The 20361-nt window shown below is 39.7% G+C and overlaps 1 protein-coding gene across 1 annotated transcript; it reads right to left on the reverse strand.

The window, feature by feature from the left end:
* Window positions 1-7290: 7290 nt before the first annotated feature.
* On the reverse strand, window positions 7291-19361 carry slc6a4b (solute carrier family 6 member 4b). Its single transcript, XM_036143672.1, has 13 exons — window positions 19121-19361; window positions 18252-18386; window positions 17873-18092; window positions 17570-17708; window positions 16350-16484; window positions 15203-15306; window positions 13195-13322; window positions 12899-13011; window positions 11957-12088; window positions 11656-11755; window positions 11455-11555; window positions 9512-9679; window positions 7291-9425 (listed from the first exon to the last, which is right to left on the reverse strand). The coding sequence occupies exons 1-13, from the start codon at window positions 19320-19322 to the stop codon at window positions 9315-9317; spliced, it is 1788 nt and encodes a 595-aa protein (XP_035999565.1). The 5' UTR covers window positions 19323-19361; the 3' UTR covers window positions 7291-9314.
* Window positions 19362-20361: the final 1000 nt, after the last annotated feature.

Genomic DNA, 20361 nt, shown 5'->3' on the forward strand with positions numbered 1-20361 from the left:
GTACCCGGCACTTTACAGAATAAGATCAAGGAAAGTTCCCAAAAGAACCTGGTAAGTTCTGGAAAAGTGTGGGCTGAGTTACGCAGTTCTGACACCTGCTGCCATATTCTGCTTTGGCAATGGTAAACTAAGAATACAGAATATTTATTCATTTGAGAATCACACCAATCTGGTGATGGAATACAGGTTTATTAACTATATATTTTTGTAATGTTCCAGAGGTAAAGGCACAATTTGCTAAATGAATCACTCAATCCTCCTTACTTCCGTAATCTGTAAATCACTCACCAAACCTTAATGAAAGGCTAAGAAACTCTACAAATAGGTGCACATAAAAGAAGAAACAGGATTATTTTCGGCAGCTTTACTAATGACAGCTTTACAGCGACAGAAATAAGACCATAAAAATACCCTGTGGCATCATTTACCTTTCACTGTCGAGATCAGATAGAAAAAAAGACTTGTAGACATTTCGACGTTCACGGACGACAGAAAACGTCAGCTCTTTAGTTTGACGCTGGATTATAAACTGCTCCCAAACTCCAGGTAATGCTGATTAACCTGATGTGGCTAAAAACGGCTATTAGTCTAATAGCCGCAAAACTCAAACCAACACAACAAGCGCCGATCGCCCGACAAAATACGCAAGTCCGAGTGAGTAGGGTCGGCCCTTTCCAGGGTTTTCCCCCTTCTCAGATCACAGTTACAGCTCGTCTGTCGCTCTACAACTCAAAAACTAGTAATACGGCTACGATCAACATAAAAACAAAGGGTTTACGCGGAGAAAGAAGAGTCTGAAGAGTGGATCTTTAAAAGAACCGCTATAAATGCGAAGCAGATATGGTGGATATACCCACTGTCAATTTACTCTTCAGCTTCTTTTCAAATCTCCAACAAGTGTTTTGGGTTTATTCAGCAGCAGTAGTGTTATTTATTTATTTATTTTTTGCACAAACATGGCTACTTGTGATTTTGTTCGGTGTGATCGATTAAAGACAGACGGGAAGCTCAAAAACCCACCTACAGACTTGAAAACTCTAACCACTTTTTTAATGTTAGCCGTTCCCAGCTGGATTCTCCAGAGAAACCTTTCAGGCGACGCTGCTTTCTCATCCAGTCGCTCGTCACAATCCTTTCTACTTCTGCAGACTGATTTTGTCTCCAAAAGGAAAGCTTTATGTTCTGATTTGATGATGATGTGTGTCACATTTTATTTATGTTTTTTTTTTTTTACCATCACCAAGCTTGAAGCTCTGATATCGATGCATTTTCTCCGTTCAGGACCAGATGCTGTGAAAGAACAATTAGAAACATTGCATAGCTGACAAGAAGAAAAAACAAACAGTAAAGGAGACAGAAAAACACAGGCTTGGCTAGTTTGTGTGAGAAAAAGCCACCAGAATCGCCACAGACGAGCAGTGAGCGGGACACCTTGTAGCGATTTCAAAATTCACAAGGCTGACCCCGTTTCTTCACAACTTCTGCAATCCTTTCTGGCATGCTAGATATAAACTTCTGGACCAGATCTCGGCTTACGGTCAGCCATTCCTGTCTGATCAGGGTTTGGAGCTGATCCAAGTTTGTCGGCTTCTGCTTGTCCACTTGCTTTTTGAGGAACGACCACAGGTTCTCCATGGGATTGAGATCCGGAGAGTTTGCGGGCCACAGGTCCAACACCTCCACCTCGTGATCTCTGAGCCACTTGGTTACCCCCGCTGCCCTGTGGCACGGCGCCCCGTCCTGCTGGAAAAAGCACTTCTCGTCGTCGAACTGCTCCTGGATCGTTGGGAGGAGCTGCTCCTGGAGGACGCTTTGATACCACTCTTCGTTCATGGAGGTGTCCCTGGGCAGAACCGTGAGCGAGCCCACCCCCTTGGACGAGAAGCAGCCCCACACCCGGACTCGGTCGGGATCCGCCCCGGCCGGCGGCCCGCAGGCCTCCTGGGAGGCCTCGTCTTTTCTTCTCGCCAGTCCCTTTCCGGACGCTGCAAACAACCGAAAGGAGGACACCTCGGAGAAGATGACTCTGCACCAGTCCTCGGCGGTCCAGTCCACGTACTTCTGGCAGAACTCCAGTCTGCCCCGGACCGTCTCCTCTGACAGGGGCGGCTTCTTGGCGGCCCTCTTCTGCCTCCCTCCACCGGCGGATGCGCTCACGCCCCCCTGCTGCAGGCGCTGAGCGAGCTCTGCCCCGGCGCTCTTGCCGGACAGCTTGGGACGCTCGACGCAGTGCAGGACCCGCTTCACCGTGGACAGAGACACTTGCATTCCCGCGGTTTCCAGCTCCTGCCAGATCTGAACCTTGGTGGTGCCCGGGTTGTCCTTGAACATCTTCACCAGCTTCAGCTCGTCCGAGTGGGAGAGCTTGGGCCTTCGCCCCGAGCGCGGCAACGTGCTGACGCACCCGAACAGGTCGTACTTGCGTATAATTGATTGAACAGATGATTTGGGAATCTGTAGCTCTTTAGAAATGGCTCCTAGAGACTTCCCTGACTTGTGTAAATCTACTATTCTCCTTCTCACGTCCTCACTGAGCTCCTTGGACTTCCCCATTGCTCTGAGTGTTAGTTAACCAAAGGGCTGCTCTCAAAGGGATCCTTTTTCCACGCAGGACGAGAGAAACTGTCTGATTGTTGCGGTTTTTGCATATGATGAGAGAAAGTATGAGCTGCATGCACCAGGCGTCTGTCTGGACCAGGCTTTGCAGGCTTTGCAGGCGGCGGCCCAGAGGTGCTGCCCTCAGCAGGCGTCTGGACACGTTGCAGGCGTGACTTTGCACCGGAAGAACCGCGAGCTGCCCGGGGACCCAGTTTCTTCTAGTGCAAAGGTTTCGGTCCAGTTTCAGCGACGAGCCACGGGTTTGTAGACACATACGGCCATGATGAGGAGGATGAGGATGATGATGAGCAGCAGCAGCAGCAGCAGGACAGCGAGGACGCTCCCCGGCGTTACTGCGGAGGAGCAAAACACAGGCAGAGATCAGCAGCAGCACCTTAAAACACTCCTCCTAGGATGCATTCACTCCTTCCTGCACAGCAGAGCTGAACATGGCGATGTTACAGTAAAAACGGAACAAAAGAACAAAACGCGAGCAGCGGCCCCACGGCTGGTAAGAGTCCCAGCCCCCGTGCTGGGTTCCCGGCTAGACAACCCGGCTCACCTCGGTTCTGCTTCGGCCTCTTGGTCCGGCTGGAGGCGTCCTGGTCGCTGGTTATCTCAGTCTAAAACATAACATGACAGTCAGCCTGTGGGATGAGCTGCAGGATCATGTTACAGGATGGAGGAGGAGGAGGAGGCTGGGAGGCGTTTCTCCTTCCGCCTCCTCTGGGTCCTAGAGCCGCTGGGTTTCCTGCGCTGAGCAGGGGCGCCACCAAGTGGAGGCTGGGAGGAAATGCCACAACAGCGACGAGTCAGTCGTTTTCTGTACTCTATAATTTAAAATAGTGATTTGAAAGGAAAAGTGACTCCAGTAAATACACGCTACAAGCAGCGGGTCACCAAGGTTTACTTTGTTTTGATGAAGGAGTCCGAATATGAATCAGAACCAGAAGAATATGGAGTAGAGCCGCGTAATGTCAGGTTTTCCAATAAATAAATAAATAATATCCAAGATAAATTGCCATTTGGGCAGTCTTATGACGGGTTATATCCGTAATTCATGATGCTAAACAGCAGTGACTTGTTTTAAGGTCAAAACGTTTTTTGTTTTTTTTTATGTGGAGTTGAGGACGGTGCAAACTTCAAAATGGTGTGAACTTGACTGATGGACGGAGGCGGTTGATGCCAATGGGCTCTTTTAAAAAACATCTTTAAGAGAGAGGTTTCCACGTAAAAAAATTTTTTTTTAAATCCTCAAAAAATGGAAATGGTTGGGTACAATGCAGAATATTCATCAATTATTAACCTCACGTTCTGCTTTAATTTTATTTCGATAGTAAATAGGATCAAAAACATCCAGGGAATTTTATCTACAAAAAGACGTGGGCACACACATTCATAACTCTTAGCCACAGAAAGCTGAAAAAATAAAATTTTCCAAAAGAAACGTGGGCTATTACATGTGTTTCTAATGTCAGGACAAAGGTTAGACCTAGACATTTTGAGCTGCTGTTTAGGGCCCCCAAACCAGTAGGGTTCTCCCATAAATGGTTGAATTCAACATAAATTAGAATTTTTTTTTTTTTTTTCAGAATGAGAATACTATTAAAATTTAGTTGATGGTTCCAGCAGAGATAAATTAAAATATCATTGTCAGCTTAGTGTTAAAATTTACCATTTAAAGAAAAAGTAAAAGTGTAATGCACATTGTTTGACTGTTTTCTTACCATAGCTACAATCTAATGCAACAAATGTAATCTGTTCATTGTGACACAGCCCAATTTGTTTACAAATACATCTTAGCAAATAATAACCAGTTATCCCTGATTGCCTTTGAACTCGATTAAACATGGTCCCATCTCCTGGATTACTCCAAATTTACGCTGAAAAGCTGTTTGAGTGGCCCCCAAATCTAGTTCTGCTAAAGGCCCCATTCAACCTTGGGCCACCCCTGGGTGCAACAGCCCTGATTTTAGAATTGAAGGATATGACTCATTTGACTTTGACTCCTTTGTTGCTTTGATTAAAATTGTTTATGTTTGGTTTATTGTTCAGCCTGAAAAGTAAAAAAAAAATAAAAAATCAGAAAACTATTTTAATAATGATGTTTTGTGTATGTGAGAGTTACCAGAAGAGGTGATCCTCAAACTGTTATTTTGAGTTACCACAAGATGACTATGATGGTAAATCCCGTTTTTTGCTTGTAACTGCAAATCATCTGGCCTAGTGTGTGTGAGATACATCCACATAGATGAATAAATATCATAAATAAAATGTCCCCAGTGAATAAGGTAAATAATAGATTTAGCTGCCTCAGTTATTCTTTCACACCATGCAATTTACATGCTTGAAAAGATAAAGGATGATCTGATTTTCTTTGCCATCATTCTGCAATTAAATAAAATATGGAATTTTGTTGATGTACAAATTGATCATTATTTATTTACCAAACGAAATATAACAAGTAGAAAGTCCTGAGATCTGCTGTGGCATATTTCCTGTTTTTTAATCTTTGAAATATCAAAGACCAATGAAGAAGGGACCTACGGGTCAAGCTCCTTGGGATACCAATAACATCATCTCTCTGCATGTCACCTTTTGTCTTTTAATATAAAACCATAATGAACATAATGAAATGTCACTCACGGTGGACATAGCTGCATAAATAATAACATTGTAACAAGAAAGCACGCAATTATTACATAAAGTCAATGGTCTGCTGTTAATTGGACAAATGAAGACACCGGCACATTTTCGGCTAATTGGCATCGGTTTCGACTTGATTAACCAAGGAGGTGCATCTGATTGGATTAATGAGGTAAACAGGAGAATGCACCCATAACATATTTAAACTTATCTTGAGGATATGAAAATATAAAGTCACTGTCTTTTCTCATTCAATCCTGATGTACCATTCATTCAGAAAGTATCCATATCCTTTCAGTTTTTCCATATGTTGTCATATTATAACCACAAACATCCGAGTATTTTATGGGTAGCGTAAGTGATAGGACAGAATAAAGTTGTGCATAATTGCAAAGTGTAAGAAAAAGGATACATGTTTTCTAAAAAGCTGAAGGGTGTGTCCAAACTCACCCGGCTCACTGTGCCAGCCTCCACCTTACAGAGGATCACAAACTTCCAGACTAACAGGTTAGGCTGGGGAACTTCACATTCAGCACCCAGACTATTGGCACTGGCAAGCGCGTTGTAACTCTGGAGGGGCTGCAGATATCCACAGCTCAGGTGGGAGAATCCATCAGCAGGACAACTACAAGTAATGCACTCCATCCACAACTCTGGCTTTATGGAAGAGTATGAAAGCAATGGATGAAACAGTCTGTTGCAAACCATGTAAGGTACACAGCAAATATGGAAGACGAGACCACAAGTGAGACCACAATCTAAGTTTTTACAAGCAAAACACTGAAAACTGCCTATTTTCCCAAAGCAACATCTCCACTGTAAAACATAGTGGTGAGAGTATCATGCTGAGGGTATGCTTTTTGTCTGGCATGGATTTAGAAGCTGCATAGAGCTAGCAGAGAGGAAGATAGATTTAAGCTTTGCTAACAGATGAGAAAGGTAGATTTTCTCTCAGATTAGACATGTAAATTAGAACTTTATTAGAAAAATAGCAGCTTGTAAAAAAGTTTGAAAACCACTTCCTTTTTTTTCTTTCACCCAATAATTACACATTACTTTGTGTTAATTTATCGCAAGAAATCTCAATGAAATACCCTGAAGTTTGAGGCTATAATGTGACAAAATATAGAAATGTTACATACTTTGAAATGCGCAGTACGTACATCAGAAAGACTAAATTAAACAAATTGGTGTAATTGGCATCTTGAATAAATTAATGCATGAATGATGGATGCCAGAAATTAAACCAAATCTATACCATTTTAAAGAGCTGCCAAAAAATATAAGAACATCTCTGTGCATTTAGCTAAATCAACAATCAACTATTTTGATCATTTGCAACTGAAGATATTTCTGAGGATAGCTCTGATTTTATCAGCCATAAATTCCTGCATTATCTTTTTGATGTGTATTTCCTATCATATCACGTCTCCTACAGAACTTCAGAAGTATTAGTACCAACCTCTTCCTATAATCTGTGGCTGTCTGTGTCATTTGGAGAAGCCGGCTCTGTATTTAGTGGCGTCTCTTTCATGTCTCCACTGCGCTTGCCTGTCCTCTACTTCAATAGTGTCTCTGACATAAAAGGGCTTTAATCTGCTCCCCATCCTTCAGCCAACAAGCAGCTCACACGTCCCGAACTCTAAAGATGTTCAGATCTGTTTGTTCTTGAAGTGATAGGCCCTGATGTAGAGATGATTCGGCTGAAGAGTTAAATGTTCGCAGAGAGAACGGGATTATGGTGGCGTGACTGTCTGGAGAGAAGTATCTAAAGTTTCCTACTGCTCTGACGGCTTGCTGTTTCTTAACAAGAATATCTTTTAAACAGGTGAACAGACACAAGGGAGACTCAACAGGCTCTTTGCAGACGTCACAAAGGTCTGTCCGCCTTACAAAAGAGAAACCACAATCTTGGTTTGTATTCAACATAAACGGTAAAAGCTGGCAACAGCGGTGCTGCGGAAGAGTTTTCTTTGTTTATCCTGATCTGCAAGCTTAAATGAATGAAAGGAACCACACGGACAGAGTCAGGTATTAGAATCACTTTTTACACATTTTGCAGAAACCATGTCGGGGAGGACGCAACAATCATCACATAAGTCTCTGGGTAAAGCTTTTAAAATAACAGTTGTGACTAAAACATAATATATCTGTTTATACACATCTGAACAGTCTTTAGAGTAAAAACTTTTTTTTATGGAGAGGCACAATATCATTACCACCTTTACTATTTTAGCCCACATGTTCAGCTTAAGGCAAAACAGTCCGACTGGAGTCAAAGGACACTATTAGCACACTTTCTTATGATTTTAGGAATGATCAACTCTAACATTAAATAAAGCTTCTTCTTTCATGCTATGGTGAAATAAAAATCCTGCTTTTAAATGAGACAACAGCATAACATTTCAAGGTCAAATTATTAAAAATTAATAGGACAGTTTCTCGTTTTCTGTCTTGTTCATTTGGGTTGTGTGGGGTATTTACATGTTTTTTGGGAATAAATTTAACAACAGTCTTTAAATCCTAATAAAGAATTATACTACTGAGCCAGAACATTAAATAAAAGTCCTTAATTAAACACCTGGCAACCTTGTTTGGGCCCTGCCGCTTTGAACCCAAAAGTAAATGTAGCATTTGTTCCCCAGAGATTAGTTTAGATTAAATTAGTCTGAAAAAAAAAACTGCTGGCATGCCCTTTAAATGCTTGGGATGCAGACGTACCTTCATTAAACTTTCACAAAGTAGAGAAAACACTGGAGGAAGTGCTCCCTAGCTACACAAATTAATATTACAATTAAATAATAAAAGTTTTACTGTCCTTGGCAAAGTCTGATGTAGGCGCAGCACAATGAATTAGAATATATCTGAACAGTAAATACATTTCAATAATATATTACATGTTTGTTGCATACAGAGTGATATATTTCAATCTTGTATTTCTGTACTTTAATCATTATGGCTTGCAGATCATAAAACTCCAAAAATCTGTTTCTAATTAAATTAGAATGTCATATAAGTCCAATTAAAAGACAATTTCTAACACAGATATATTGCTTTATGATCCAAAAAATAATGGAGAAGACTGAAGACTTGACAACTGACCTATCCAGGATCTAGACTTTAACCATCACGTTCATTGTGTTAACTCTCCTCACCACTCCTGAATCAGAGATGATGTCAGGAGTGTCTTTTCTTGGCTGGACAGTAGCTCAAAAATTATTTTTTAATTATGCTTTGAAATCAAGGTCCAAGAATCTAGAGGAGGAGTAGAAAGGCACAGGATCCAAGTTGCCTGAGATCCAGTGTGATGTTTTCCACAGTCAGTGCTGATTTTCAGAGCCATGTCTTCTGCTGGGGTTGGTCCTCTGTGCTTTCTGAAGTCTAAAGGCAGCAAAGTCGTACACTACTACATTTTAGAGCTAACTGCAAATCTACCAAGAAATATTAGAGCGCTTTAGGGTTCAATGGGCTGTGATTACAGCAACCTGGGTGAATTAGGCTGCTATCCTCCATGCCGTGCTGAATGGATGCAATAATTAATGCAAAAGGTACAAGTATTAGGAGCATATACTCAGTATTTAGATGTGCTTTTCAGTAATCCTGCATTACTGAAGTAAAATCCTTTTTTTAATCGATCTTATGTAGAGATCTAGTCTTCTGAGAAACTGAAATTTGGGTTTATATTACCTGTAAGCAATAATCCTCAAAATAAAGAAAAGAAATAAATGCTTGAAATATCACACTCTCTATGAAATACATCTATTTTTGAATTTCACTTTTTTAATTAAATTACTGATATAAATCAAGTCTTCAATAATTTTGTTCTGAATCATTCTAGTTGAGATGCAGCTACATTAATAATAGAAATAAAAATCTGAGTCACACAAACGGAGCAAAGATATAACTATTGCTATCTCAGATCCTCAAATGTAGCAGCATTCAACTTTTTATCCAGTCAGCTGTGGAAGCCAACTGACATGTTGAACATCCCCACGAGGAGAACAGTCATGATGACAGGTCACGTTGGGATTCAATCACAAATGACTTGAAACTGCGGTTTAGAGAGGACTTCACAAGCACACAGAGGTGTTCATGTCTTTCTGTGACACGGCGGCCATGTTCAGGCTGTCAGGATGGATGTCTGGGATGGTCCTCTCCGGTCTCAGACACACAGCCAGTCTCTGTGGGAAACCAGGCGGTGGTCAGAGGTACGACAGAGGTCCTAAAAGTCAACACACGCATTTTTTAAAAAAAAAAATCCACAAACCTGTTTGAGAGAACCAGGGGTCCACACCAGCTTGTAGACCATGTAGATGGGGATCCACATGAAGGATGATAAGCCGATGATGTAGCCGACCGTGATGCTCCAGTCTGGATACTTGTAGTCAAACAGCGTGAGGGGAGGTGTTTTCAGTAGAGAGCTCACTATGATATACTGAGAAGAGTAGAGACAAATTAAATTAAATTTTATTTATATAGCTCCAATTCATGAAACATGTCATCTCAAGGCACTTTCCAAAGTCAAATTCAATCAGATTATACATATTGGTCAAAAATGTCCTATTTAAAGGAACCAGTTGATTGATTCAAAGTCCCGACAAGCAGCATTCACTCCTGGAGAAGCGTAGAGCCACAGGGAGAGTCGTCTGCATTGTTGATGGCTTTGCAGCAATCCCTCATACTGAGCAAGCATGAAGCGACAGCGGAAAGAAAAACTCCCCTTTAACAGGAAGGAAAACCTCCAGCAGAACCGGGCTCAGTATGAACGGTCATCTGCTTCGACCGACTGGGGGTTACAGAAGACAGAGCAGAGACACAACAAGAGAGAAAAACAAGCACAGAAGCACACATTGATCCAGTAATCTGTTCTACATTAGATGGTAGTAGCGGGTGAGCCGTCTTCTCTGGATGATGTCACAGTTAACAGAACGACAGACCAGGTGTACCTACTATGAAGATAAAAATGACAGGGAACAAAAAGTTAAAAGCTGAAAAAATTATACTTTCACTTTGGAAATTGCCTGTGCAACATTGTGCAAAAGCTTTAAATTGTGCTGTGCAATGTTTTTGCTTGTAATTGTTTAAAGCTGTGTTTGTGAATGGTTCCTAAGGCAATCTGATGGTTTCGATACGTTTTTCTTTGGACTTTGCATGCTTTTTATGCATTTCCTGTCCAATTTTTGCATCTAATCACAACTGCATATTGTGAGTGAAGTCAAAGTTTAACTGAAATGGCACATTTCATGCACAAAAGCAACACAATGTGCTTTCCAGCTAAAGACAAAAAACTGAAATAAAAATGTGAATGCAAAAACAAATTTCTAACATTAACCAAGATGATTAAAATGACAAATATGCGAATTTAACTAAATTACCATTGCCTATGGACCTGATTAATCTTGTAGGAGAACATCATATTGACATAGCTCCTATAAACTGAGGAGCAAGGTCATTGCTTTGTACATAGATAATATGGCTTTACAATCGATTCTGCTTTTTACAGGGAACCAGTGCAAAGTTTAGAAAATCAGAGTAATATGTTCAGATCTTTTCGTGCCTGTTAGAATACAGGCAGTTGCATTTTGGATTAATTGTATGAATTGAAGATAATTACAATAGTCCAGCCAACATGTGACAAATGCTTTTTGTTGTTACATTCTTCAATAAAAAACGGCAGAACCCCACTGAGGTTTGTGGTTGTAATGTGACAGAATCTGGAAAACATCAAAGGGTACGAATATTTGTGCCAGGCACTGCAAACGTCATTTGTTAAAGTATAAGTAATATACACAAGGTAAGCAAAAAGAAAGATGAATGTAAACAAGATAGAGATAACAAACTAAAAGTAGAGCACGAACAGTGACATTTGTTTAGATGTAGAAAATGTTTCGAGGAAGGCATTTTCAACAGGGAAGAGTTTAATCTACAGGGGGATTTAGCTGTTTGGTTTCTTCAAAGGCTGCAGGTCCACGGAGCATTTGATCCTACATCCAGCTTTCACTCATATCTTATCTGCTGCAGCACACTTATCTCTGGATCTCCTCAAGAGGCAATGCTTGTTTATCATTTCATCCCTTCAAAAGGAACCCATGCTATTGTGTTCTCATTTTGCAGATCCAAAAGTATATGCTAATGTTGCAGGAATTTAGATTTACCCTTTGGGTTGTTAGTGTAGCTACAACTGAGGATGTTTTTGTCTTCCTCTCTTACCGCCAGAAACGCAGGACTTATGGCGACCCAGCACACTCTCCAGAAGAGTCCTGGGGCTTGGCCGAGCATTGCCTGGATATCATTGCTAAATCTTTTGATCCCTGAAAGCAAACACAACACATAGGGTGTTACTGTGTTTCTCACAGTCAATTAACAGGGAAAAGACACAGAGGATATGTAAAAAAAAATTTATGTTTGTACCATAGAACCAGGAAACTGCAATAGCTTCAAGGAAACCCACTGCAATGATGGAGCATCCCACTCCAAACTCTTCCAGCAGCTTCACCACATAGGCGCCACCCTATGTTAATATTAAAGTTATGAGTTATACCAAGAGTCAGCATTTTATTTTGACTGTCATCATTTGGGAAACCGGGATTAAAATTTCAAGTTCAACAAAGAACACCTGGATCTGCCTTGATTTTACTAAAGCAAAGAGCGCGAACAGTCATTTTGAGTAACGAGTAGACAAAACCTGTTCAGAAACGCAAAGAAAACTCACATTTGTAAGGGTGCTCAGAGAGCCCAAAAAACAGACGACCACCAAGCCCAAAACGAAGAGCTCACGTCTGTGAGAGAAATATTCTGGGTACTCATCCAGCACAGCCGTGATGATGGCTTCTAGCCCTCCAAACTAAAACTCACACAAAGATTAATATTAGAACATTCATAAATCAGAGTTACCTACAAGAAACAAATAGCCTTGTAAAATTCTTCAAACCCCTTTATATTGGGTTTTTACCTGTAAGGTGGCAGAAAAATGATACGTGGTTTTTAAAAAGATTTTACTAATTAAAATCTGAGAAGTGTGGCAGTAATATGCATTCAGGCCCCATTACTCCAATACCCATAAATAAATCCCCTGCAGCCACTTGTCTTCAGTAGTTAGCTAATTAGTAAACAATATCCAACTGTGTGTAATTTAATCTCATTTAAACGTTGTGCATGTAAATCCAAAGCCTCAGAGGTTTATTAGAGAAGATTAGTTAACAAACAGCATCATGAAGACCCAGGAACACAGCAGACATGTAAATCTGCAGAAGGCATTATGGGTAGCAGAGTAAAGGAAGCTCAGTGCCAATGCACATCACACTTTCATGATTGTTTTGGAGAAATTTAAATTGAAAAACTATGTATCGTTTTCCTTGCACATCATTCTGTATCATTTCCTTCTGATGCACAATTACATACTAATTCATGCTGGTCTATCACATAAAATTCTGATTAAATATCTTAAAGTTTGTGGCTCAAGGAATACTTCTATAAGAAACTGCAAGTTTAGCAAACATCAGTATACTTGAAGGCAATGCATACGAGTCCCTTCTTAGTAAGAGGTGCTGTTACTACATGTCAGTCATAGCGGGTGATCCAGACTTTTATTGTCAGTCCTTTGTTGCACAAAGTTTCTATAATACATTAATATGCAACTTTACAGATTTCATACCGTGCTGTCGAGTCCGAGTGTGATCATCATCACAAAAAAAATGATTGCAAAAAATGTGGACCCCATCATGTTTGCAATTGCTTCTGGGTATGTGATGAAGAGTAGACTTGGCCCTGAAATTCAAATAATAATAATAATAATAATAATAATAATAATAATAATAATAATAATAATAATAATAATAATAATAATAATAATAATAATAAATGGGATCAGGGTAGGATTTAGTAAATTCTAAATGGTCAGTATTACATTTTCAGTCAGCTGATTTGATTGTAATTTATTTACTTTCTTACCTTTATCTTTGGCCACATCCTCAACCTCTACCTTTCTCATCTCTGCCATGTAGCCCAGCACAGTGAAGATTACAAAGCCCGACACAAAGCTGGTCAGACAGTTCACCAAACTGGTAACAATGGCATCACTGTTGAGGAAGAACACAACTCAAATACACTCAGAGTCAAAATTACAGCTGCTTTCCTCAGATGATATTACATCCTGGTTTGATTTCCATCGGAGACATAAACTGTTGGATTTCTACAGCTTTAATCGTTCTTCACAGTCGCTAAAACCCATATCTGGCATCAGAGTTTATGAGAGATTGCAAAAGCAGTCTTTTTCTGCGGCGGTTCTTTACATGACAAAGCAGTATTTAGATGCACATCCCAAAAGAGGAAAATTGTAAAAAAAAAAAAAAAAAAAAAAAAAAATATATATATATATATATATATATATATATATATATATATATATATATATATATATATATAGTCATTGCTTCATGGCATAATGAAAATAAAAAGCAAAACATTTACAAAATTAAACATTTCAATGGAAGAACTGAATAATTTAAAGGGGCCTTGTCACATATTTTGACCATAAAAAGAAACCGCAAAAAAACATATAGTCATCTTCAAATGAGTAAAACAATATACACCAAGCGTTCATCCTAATGGTGTTTACTTAGTCCTTCTTGAGACTGAAAAAAACGTTGCACTGGGCACGATCAGCAGACATTGTTGTGATATCTGCCGGCAGTACCGCAGAACTGTCAGAAAGCAAGATGTTGACAATTAAGCTACTGTAAAAGCCAAAAGGCCATCCTGCAATGCCTCGCAGTAAGTTCGATCACTCAGAGCTGTCGCTCTGAGTGATCGAAGACGCACCCGGTCTACAGCGTTAGGGTTACTTTCTTTTTGAACCTCCGCTGGGCGTTGCTGAATCGCTCGGCTCGGTTGCTTCTCCTTGTTTATTCATTGTACGCATGCGCAATATTGCACCTCCAGTCACAAGGTCTTATTGTGGTAAATATACACAGAAGGGCTTTGTTTACTAACAAACAGAGCGAAAAAAGGTAAAACACAGAAATAAACTATAATAAAAGAAATTGTGCAGACATTTGTAAAGTCATAGTACGTGACGAGGCCCCTTTAAGTAATGAAATGTTAAAGTTACACATGATATAGTTATTTAATTAGTTCAAGGTTGGTTGCTGCAGTTGACCAGGAAATGATTTGAACTCCCACATCCTGACATCTGATTGGTCAACCTGCTCAGAAACTTAATTTCAGACCAATTATTTTGACCAAGGCAGCATTAGCCTTGTCTACTGATTTTATCTGGCTTACAGATACAGCAGCTGACCTTAGAATAATTGACTCAAGGCAGATTATTTTAAATTTGTATGTGTAAATAAAGCAACCCCATCTATTACTGTGATATATGGAACTAAAGATGTATATGTTTGTTTTTAATTTTATTTAATTGTTGACACATTTAATTAGGCTTTTGAGAATGTATTATTTTGTTGCAAAATTGTGGCACTTCTGGAGCTCCACAATAAAATAAATGTTCACTGGCTTCTTATTTGCTCTGTCTAAAATGAAACAAACCCAAAGGTGTGTTTTTTACTATAGTGGACACAAACCTAAATAAATCCATTATATTACTACTCTTTGAAGAGGTAGATTATATATTTAAATTAATAGCTTCCAGAGGAAGTTACTTGCCCTCTAATGTGGCATCTGGTTAAAAATATGCTGGTTCTGTTGCTTTACTCTGCTGCACTAGTCAAATTTGCATACACCCTCTTGTATTTCACCAGACCTTTGTTAAATTTCACAGAAGCTCACATCAAACATGTAAATTTATTGTGTGCTGATGACCTTTAAATGTTCATACCTGAAGCACGACGTGCATCAGTTTTAACTTTATACAGAGACCACCTACTTTTTTCAAAGCTGTAAAACACAGATTTAGATGAATCAGAGGTTTTAACGGTCCATGGACTATAAGGAGGCGTACCGATAGCAGTTGTTTGTAAAAGGGTTGTAGCTGGAAAGTGCCAAGAGGACCCCGAACCCTGGACCCAGAGAAAAGAAGATCTGAGCTGCTGCATCCACCCACACCTGAAAAACAGATGCAAAGACTTTTCAACCCTACCTTGAATCTGCAGTCTGGGATGCTGCAGCTTGCAATTTTTTAGACATTGAAATTCCTTTAAATTTTATTTCAAAGTGTTTGAAATAGTGTCTCATCAATAAAGTTCCTATTTCTCTGCATTGTGTGCTTGGTCAGTGTAATTCTGTGTAAACAGGAAGATGTGTCTGTCGGAGGAAGGTCGAGCTGCTGCACAGCTGTATGCAGGGAGATCTGAAGAGCATTCGGCGGTAAAAAGAGGAGAACAGCGTTGGATATCCGCGAGGGAGAGAGAAAGGGGGGAGCCTTTGTTAATGGGCAGAAAATCTAAACTAATTATGCATCTTATTATCCTGCTCTGTGGCTTATTTATGCATCTCATTTCATCTCATCCATATTCGCTTCCAAACAAAGCGTTCGCACAGGTTCAGTGGAACACAGCAGCGAGCCGGATGAAGGAGAGGACTTTCCACAGATGTAAGAGATATATAGGCAGCTTGTCAAGAGGCTGGTATTTATTAAAGCACTGTGTCCAAAGGATTTGTTTAAAAGCCCTCAAACCTAAAGCTGTTTACATTGCGAATTGTAAAAGAAAAGAAAACATGTAGAGAAGTAAAATGAAATAGGGATGGTTGGTAGACGAGCAGTTGTTAATGCAAGTTCTTATGTTACCCACTGTTTAAGTTCATGCACAGGTGTCATATCCAGCTTTAGATAAGAAATTGTTCTTTATCTGTCCTGTCTGGCTTAATAAAATAGAGAATAACTTAAAATGCATTTTCAACTACTTTAATGAAACACAGATGCCAAAAAATAAGAGAAAATAAACTATCTCGCATGTCTTTTTAGATCTTGAGTCTGCTAATCACCTGAAGTCTTATAGGACAAAACATTTATTTTACAATTAGGTGAGGGTTTTAAATTGATGAGTTGGGGTAATAAGCAATCTAACAGAAGAAATGGGAAAAAGTCTCTTGCTGTACCTATTTGTGTGAATATATTTAGGCTCAGCGTTTAACTTTGAACAACTCACACTGGTCTCCAGCAGCTTGTTCCACTGTGGTTTCAGATAAAACACCACACCTCTCCAGGCTCCTGGCAGAGTTGCACCTCGAATCAGCAGGATAAAAAGCACAATGTAAGGCAAGGTGGCGGTGACCCACACAACCTGATGGAGAGGCAAGAAAATAATAAACAGAGTGAGGAACACAGAGATGTGATACAAAAAAGGTATTTATTGGAATAATTCAATTCAAAAAGTGAAACTTGAATAATATAGATATTAATTACACATAATTGTGGATAATAGCTAATGAAAACACAAAATTCTGTTTCTGACAACATTATAAAGTTATATAAGAACAATAGAAGAAGGATGTTGCACATTATGCGCACTAAATATTTGATGAATTACAACATCCTCCCAGCACGGCTAGAGGAGATCAGCCTCTTTGGGTGCTTTAGATTTAAGTCAGTTTGCTTGTCACCTTGGTCTTTGAGCCAGTTATTGGTACCTTTAGCAGTGTGTGCTGGTACCAAATCCTGCAGAAAAAAAAAATCAGCACATCCATAAAGCTTGTCAGCAGAAAAAAACTCTAAAATATCCAGGCAGATGGCTGTGTTAACCTCGGACTTCAGAAAACCCAGAGGACCATCACCAGCAGATGACATGGCACCCAGATCACCACTGACTGTAGAAACCCCACGTTGGACTTCCAGCAGCTTTTATTCTGTGCCTCTCTGCTAATCCTCCAGATTCTGAGGCCATGCTTTTCAAATAAAATGAAAAGTTTACTTTCATCTGAAGAAGATGTTGGACCACTGAGTCATGGTAAAGTCCTTTTCTCCTTAGTCCAGGTAAGAGACTTCTCATATTGCCTCTGGTTCAGGAGTGGTTTAACACAAGTACGGCAAATAGTTGTTGTCAACATCCTGGATATGTATATATGTGGTGAAACTTGAAGAACTGACTTTAGCTGCAATTCACACTAAGTCAGTCTCCCCCAAACTATCCCTGCTGCTAATGCGTATTTTCTTCTACTGTGTTTTTCCTTCCACCAAACTTTCCATGTGTATGCTTGGATACTGCCAGATTCTTTGGCAACCAAATTTCTGTAATACCTTTTTCCCCGTGGGCACAATAAAACCATGATCATTGTAATGAGCAGAAATGTATAGTTGAAATGTATCTATGAAATGTGAGTTTCACTTTCTGAACTGAGGTGGACCTGTATGAGAGTAAAGGTTTTCTACCTTCCCTGAAGTTCTCACACCCTTCCAGAGGCTGAAGTAAACTATAGTGAAGATAAGAAAGAGGCAAAGCATCAGCTGCCAGCGAACACCCCCGACATCTCTCAGCCCTGAGGACTTGTGGATCTCAAGAACGTTCCTCCTGTTGAAAGAAAGCCCATGTCTCATCAAGTTGTCAACAAACAAGGCAAGACGGATTTTGAGTTTAAAAATAACCAGCTTGGCAACATTTGTGAGGACTGTTACAGTAAAAGCTATTTATACTTGCCCATGTGGTTTCTGTTACTCACACTTACATGCACTTACGTGTAAAATTCCTCTGCCGGAGATCTGGAGGAATTTGTCCAAGTCACGTTATCCACGCCAAAGTAGTTGGTGCAGTCGGGGGTGTTCCAGACGTTATCACAGTTTGTCCAGGGGAGGATGCTGGAGAAGGAGGAGTAGAAGTAGAAGAGGGCCCAGGCGATGATGGTGTTGTAGTAGAAGGACACGTACAGAGCGATGACACAGATGGCATATCCTATTCCTGAAAGAGGAAGTCACACCTCACATAATGCCCCCACTTATAGCTGTGCTGTGTAAATCCTGTGCAGTGAATAAGTATGAGAAGGGTTCAATCAAAGCCACTTTTTTTATTTACCTTATCTGAATATGCGTGTTAAACCTGCCCATTGTTTGGCCTTACCTTTGAAAATCGGACAGATGTGTTTCCATATGGATATGGCTCCAGTTCTGTGGAACTGCCCCAGTGCCAGCTCCATGTAAAACAGCGGCACGCCACCGAAGATCGCCATCAAAATGTAGGGGATGAGGAAAGCACCTGGACAAACGGAAAAATAAACAACAAAGAAAGAAAGGAAGAAAGAAAGACAGAAAACAAGGAAAGAAACAAAGAAAGAAAGAAAGACAGAAAACAAGGAAAGAAACAAAGAAAGAATGGATGAACAAAATGTATAAGCACATTATGAACTTCCTTGATAAAAAATGATGTCATTGACGCATAACAAATTTTAAAAGTAATACCTTTAAGTGTATTTTTACAGTCTTATGTCTCATTTCAAGATATTTTAATGACATTAAAAATTTCTGGTCGTTTAAAATGATTGCTCTAGATATATACACCTCCTTGCAAGTGCATCGAGCTTTTTTTCTTTTTTATTAAATACAAATTTAACATTTCAAAAGTGGAGAAAACAACACAGACAGATAAAAAGTGAACGTTTTTTTCTCTCTCCTTCACATCAGGCGCCTGCCTGCATTAACACCATGGACAGTTCCTCCCATCAGTTTGTTTCTGAGTAATAATAATAGGATTTTAATCGATTAGTAAACTTTGTTTTATTTTCTGATATACATGTATTATTATAATAATAATAATAATAATAATAATAATAATAATAATAATAATAATAATAATAATAATAATAATAATAATTATTATTATTATTATTATTATTATTATTATTATTATTATTATTATTTGAAAAAAGTATCTGATTTAGCTAAAGTACTTTAAATAACCTGGAGGAAAAAATAACATCCCAAAATACTTACCACCACCGTTTTGATAACAAATGTAAGGAAATCTCCAAACGTTCCCCAAATCCACGGCAAATCCGATGACAGACAGGAGAAAGTCCATTTTTTTGCTCCATTTGTCCCGGGAGTCCGTCTGGGTGACGGCTGGCACCGCCGCGGCGTTGTTGGCGCTGTAGCCGGAGTTCGGGGAGCCGTGCTGGGGCAGCGTGCCGGCCATGACCGCTGAGTGCAGTGCGGGGCAGCGGACTGTTGGAAGTCGGGGAGAGGAGCCGCTCCAGGGGAGAGGGCGACGTTGCTCCTGAACCCGCTGACAAGGCCGAGTGGGAGGAGTTGGTGGAGCCGCCGAGGAGACGTGGACCTACCTGTTGATCGACTAAACAAAACTCTTTAGTTTCTGAAAGGTGCGTTAAATTAAAATGGTCAGAATAAAGTGGACCATCTGAGTCAGGGTCACCATTTCTCTACAATAAAACATGATTCAGTTGGCTTTACACATAATGTTTCCGCTCAGCTTATCTTATTTACAGTGCATTTCAAAGGTAGAGGGAAATATACATGGTATTCACTTTTATTTAAATTTTATTGTATAATAAAAACATGGAAAATATGGATTCAATGCTTTGAGGAACTATTGTTTAAGGCAATTACACATTTTATATTTTTTAGATGTGCTTTTTCCAGGTTTAAATCAGAAAAACTGGATGGAGAACCTCTGTGTGAACAGCAATTTTTGCAATCAAGAGAAATTATTGCATTTGATCTAAACCGCCGTCATGTAGCCCTGGCTAGATTTCAGGGGATTTATCCGTATGGAAGGTGAACGTACTGTACACCCCAGTCTCAGGTGTTTTGCACCTGGGATTAAGCTCAGGTGCAAAACTGTAAGAAGCTCCACCTGTCTTCCCTTTAGCTCTTAGCAGGTTTCCCCTCCCTGTGGACAGACATCCCCAAAGCTTGATGCTGAGAAGGTGTTTCAGAACGATGTGAAATTTAAAAAAAAAATTTTTTTGATTTTACATTTATTTAAACAGGAAGGCACCATTGTGATAAAAAATGTCTTTGTTTTTTTCAAGAGAGATCAATCTAATTTTCCTCCACATTGATATTATATGACCAGAGTACCTATTTGCTTTTACCCCTACATAGTTTGTGGCAAACTGCAAAAAGGACATGTTTTTTTTAAAAAAAAACAACAGCTTTCTTCTGGGCACTTGATGTTTGCTGATTTGTGAAGTGTTAAAACAACTAATGGTTGT

This window comes from Fundulus heteroclitus, chromosome 12, assembly GCF_011125445.2.
Source record: "Fundulus heteroclitus isolate FHET01 chromosome 12, MU-UCD_Fhet_4.1, whole genome shotgun sequence".
Classification (NCBI taxonomy): domain Eukaryota; kingdom Metazoa; phylum Chordata; class Actinopteri; order Cyprinodontiformes; family Fundulidae; genus Fundulus; species Fundulus heteroclitus.

What these genes read in the sequence shown, in the direction of transcription:
- slc6a4b (XM_036143672.1), bottom strand. Translation starts at nt 19,322, where the DNA reads ATGGCCGGCACGCTGCCCCAGCACGGCTCCCCGAACTCCGGCTACAGC. An exon ending in TTGTTATCAAAACGGTGGTG is followed by an intron (nt 18,387 to 19,120) that starts GTAAGTATTTTG and finishes CCGTTTGTCCAG; the next exon opens with GTGCTTTCCTCATCCCCTAC. An exon ending in GGATGTGGCCAAAGATAAAG is followed by an intron (nt 13,012 to 13,194) that starts GTAAGAAAGTAA and finishes TTTGAATTTCAG; the next exon opens with GGCCAAGTCTACTCTTCATC.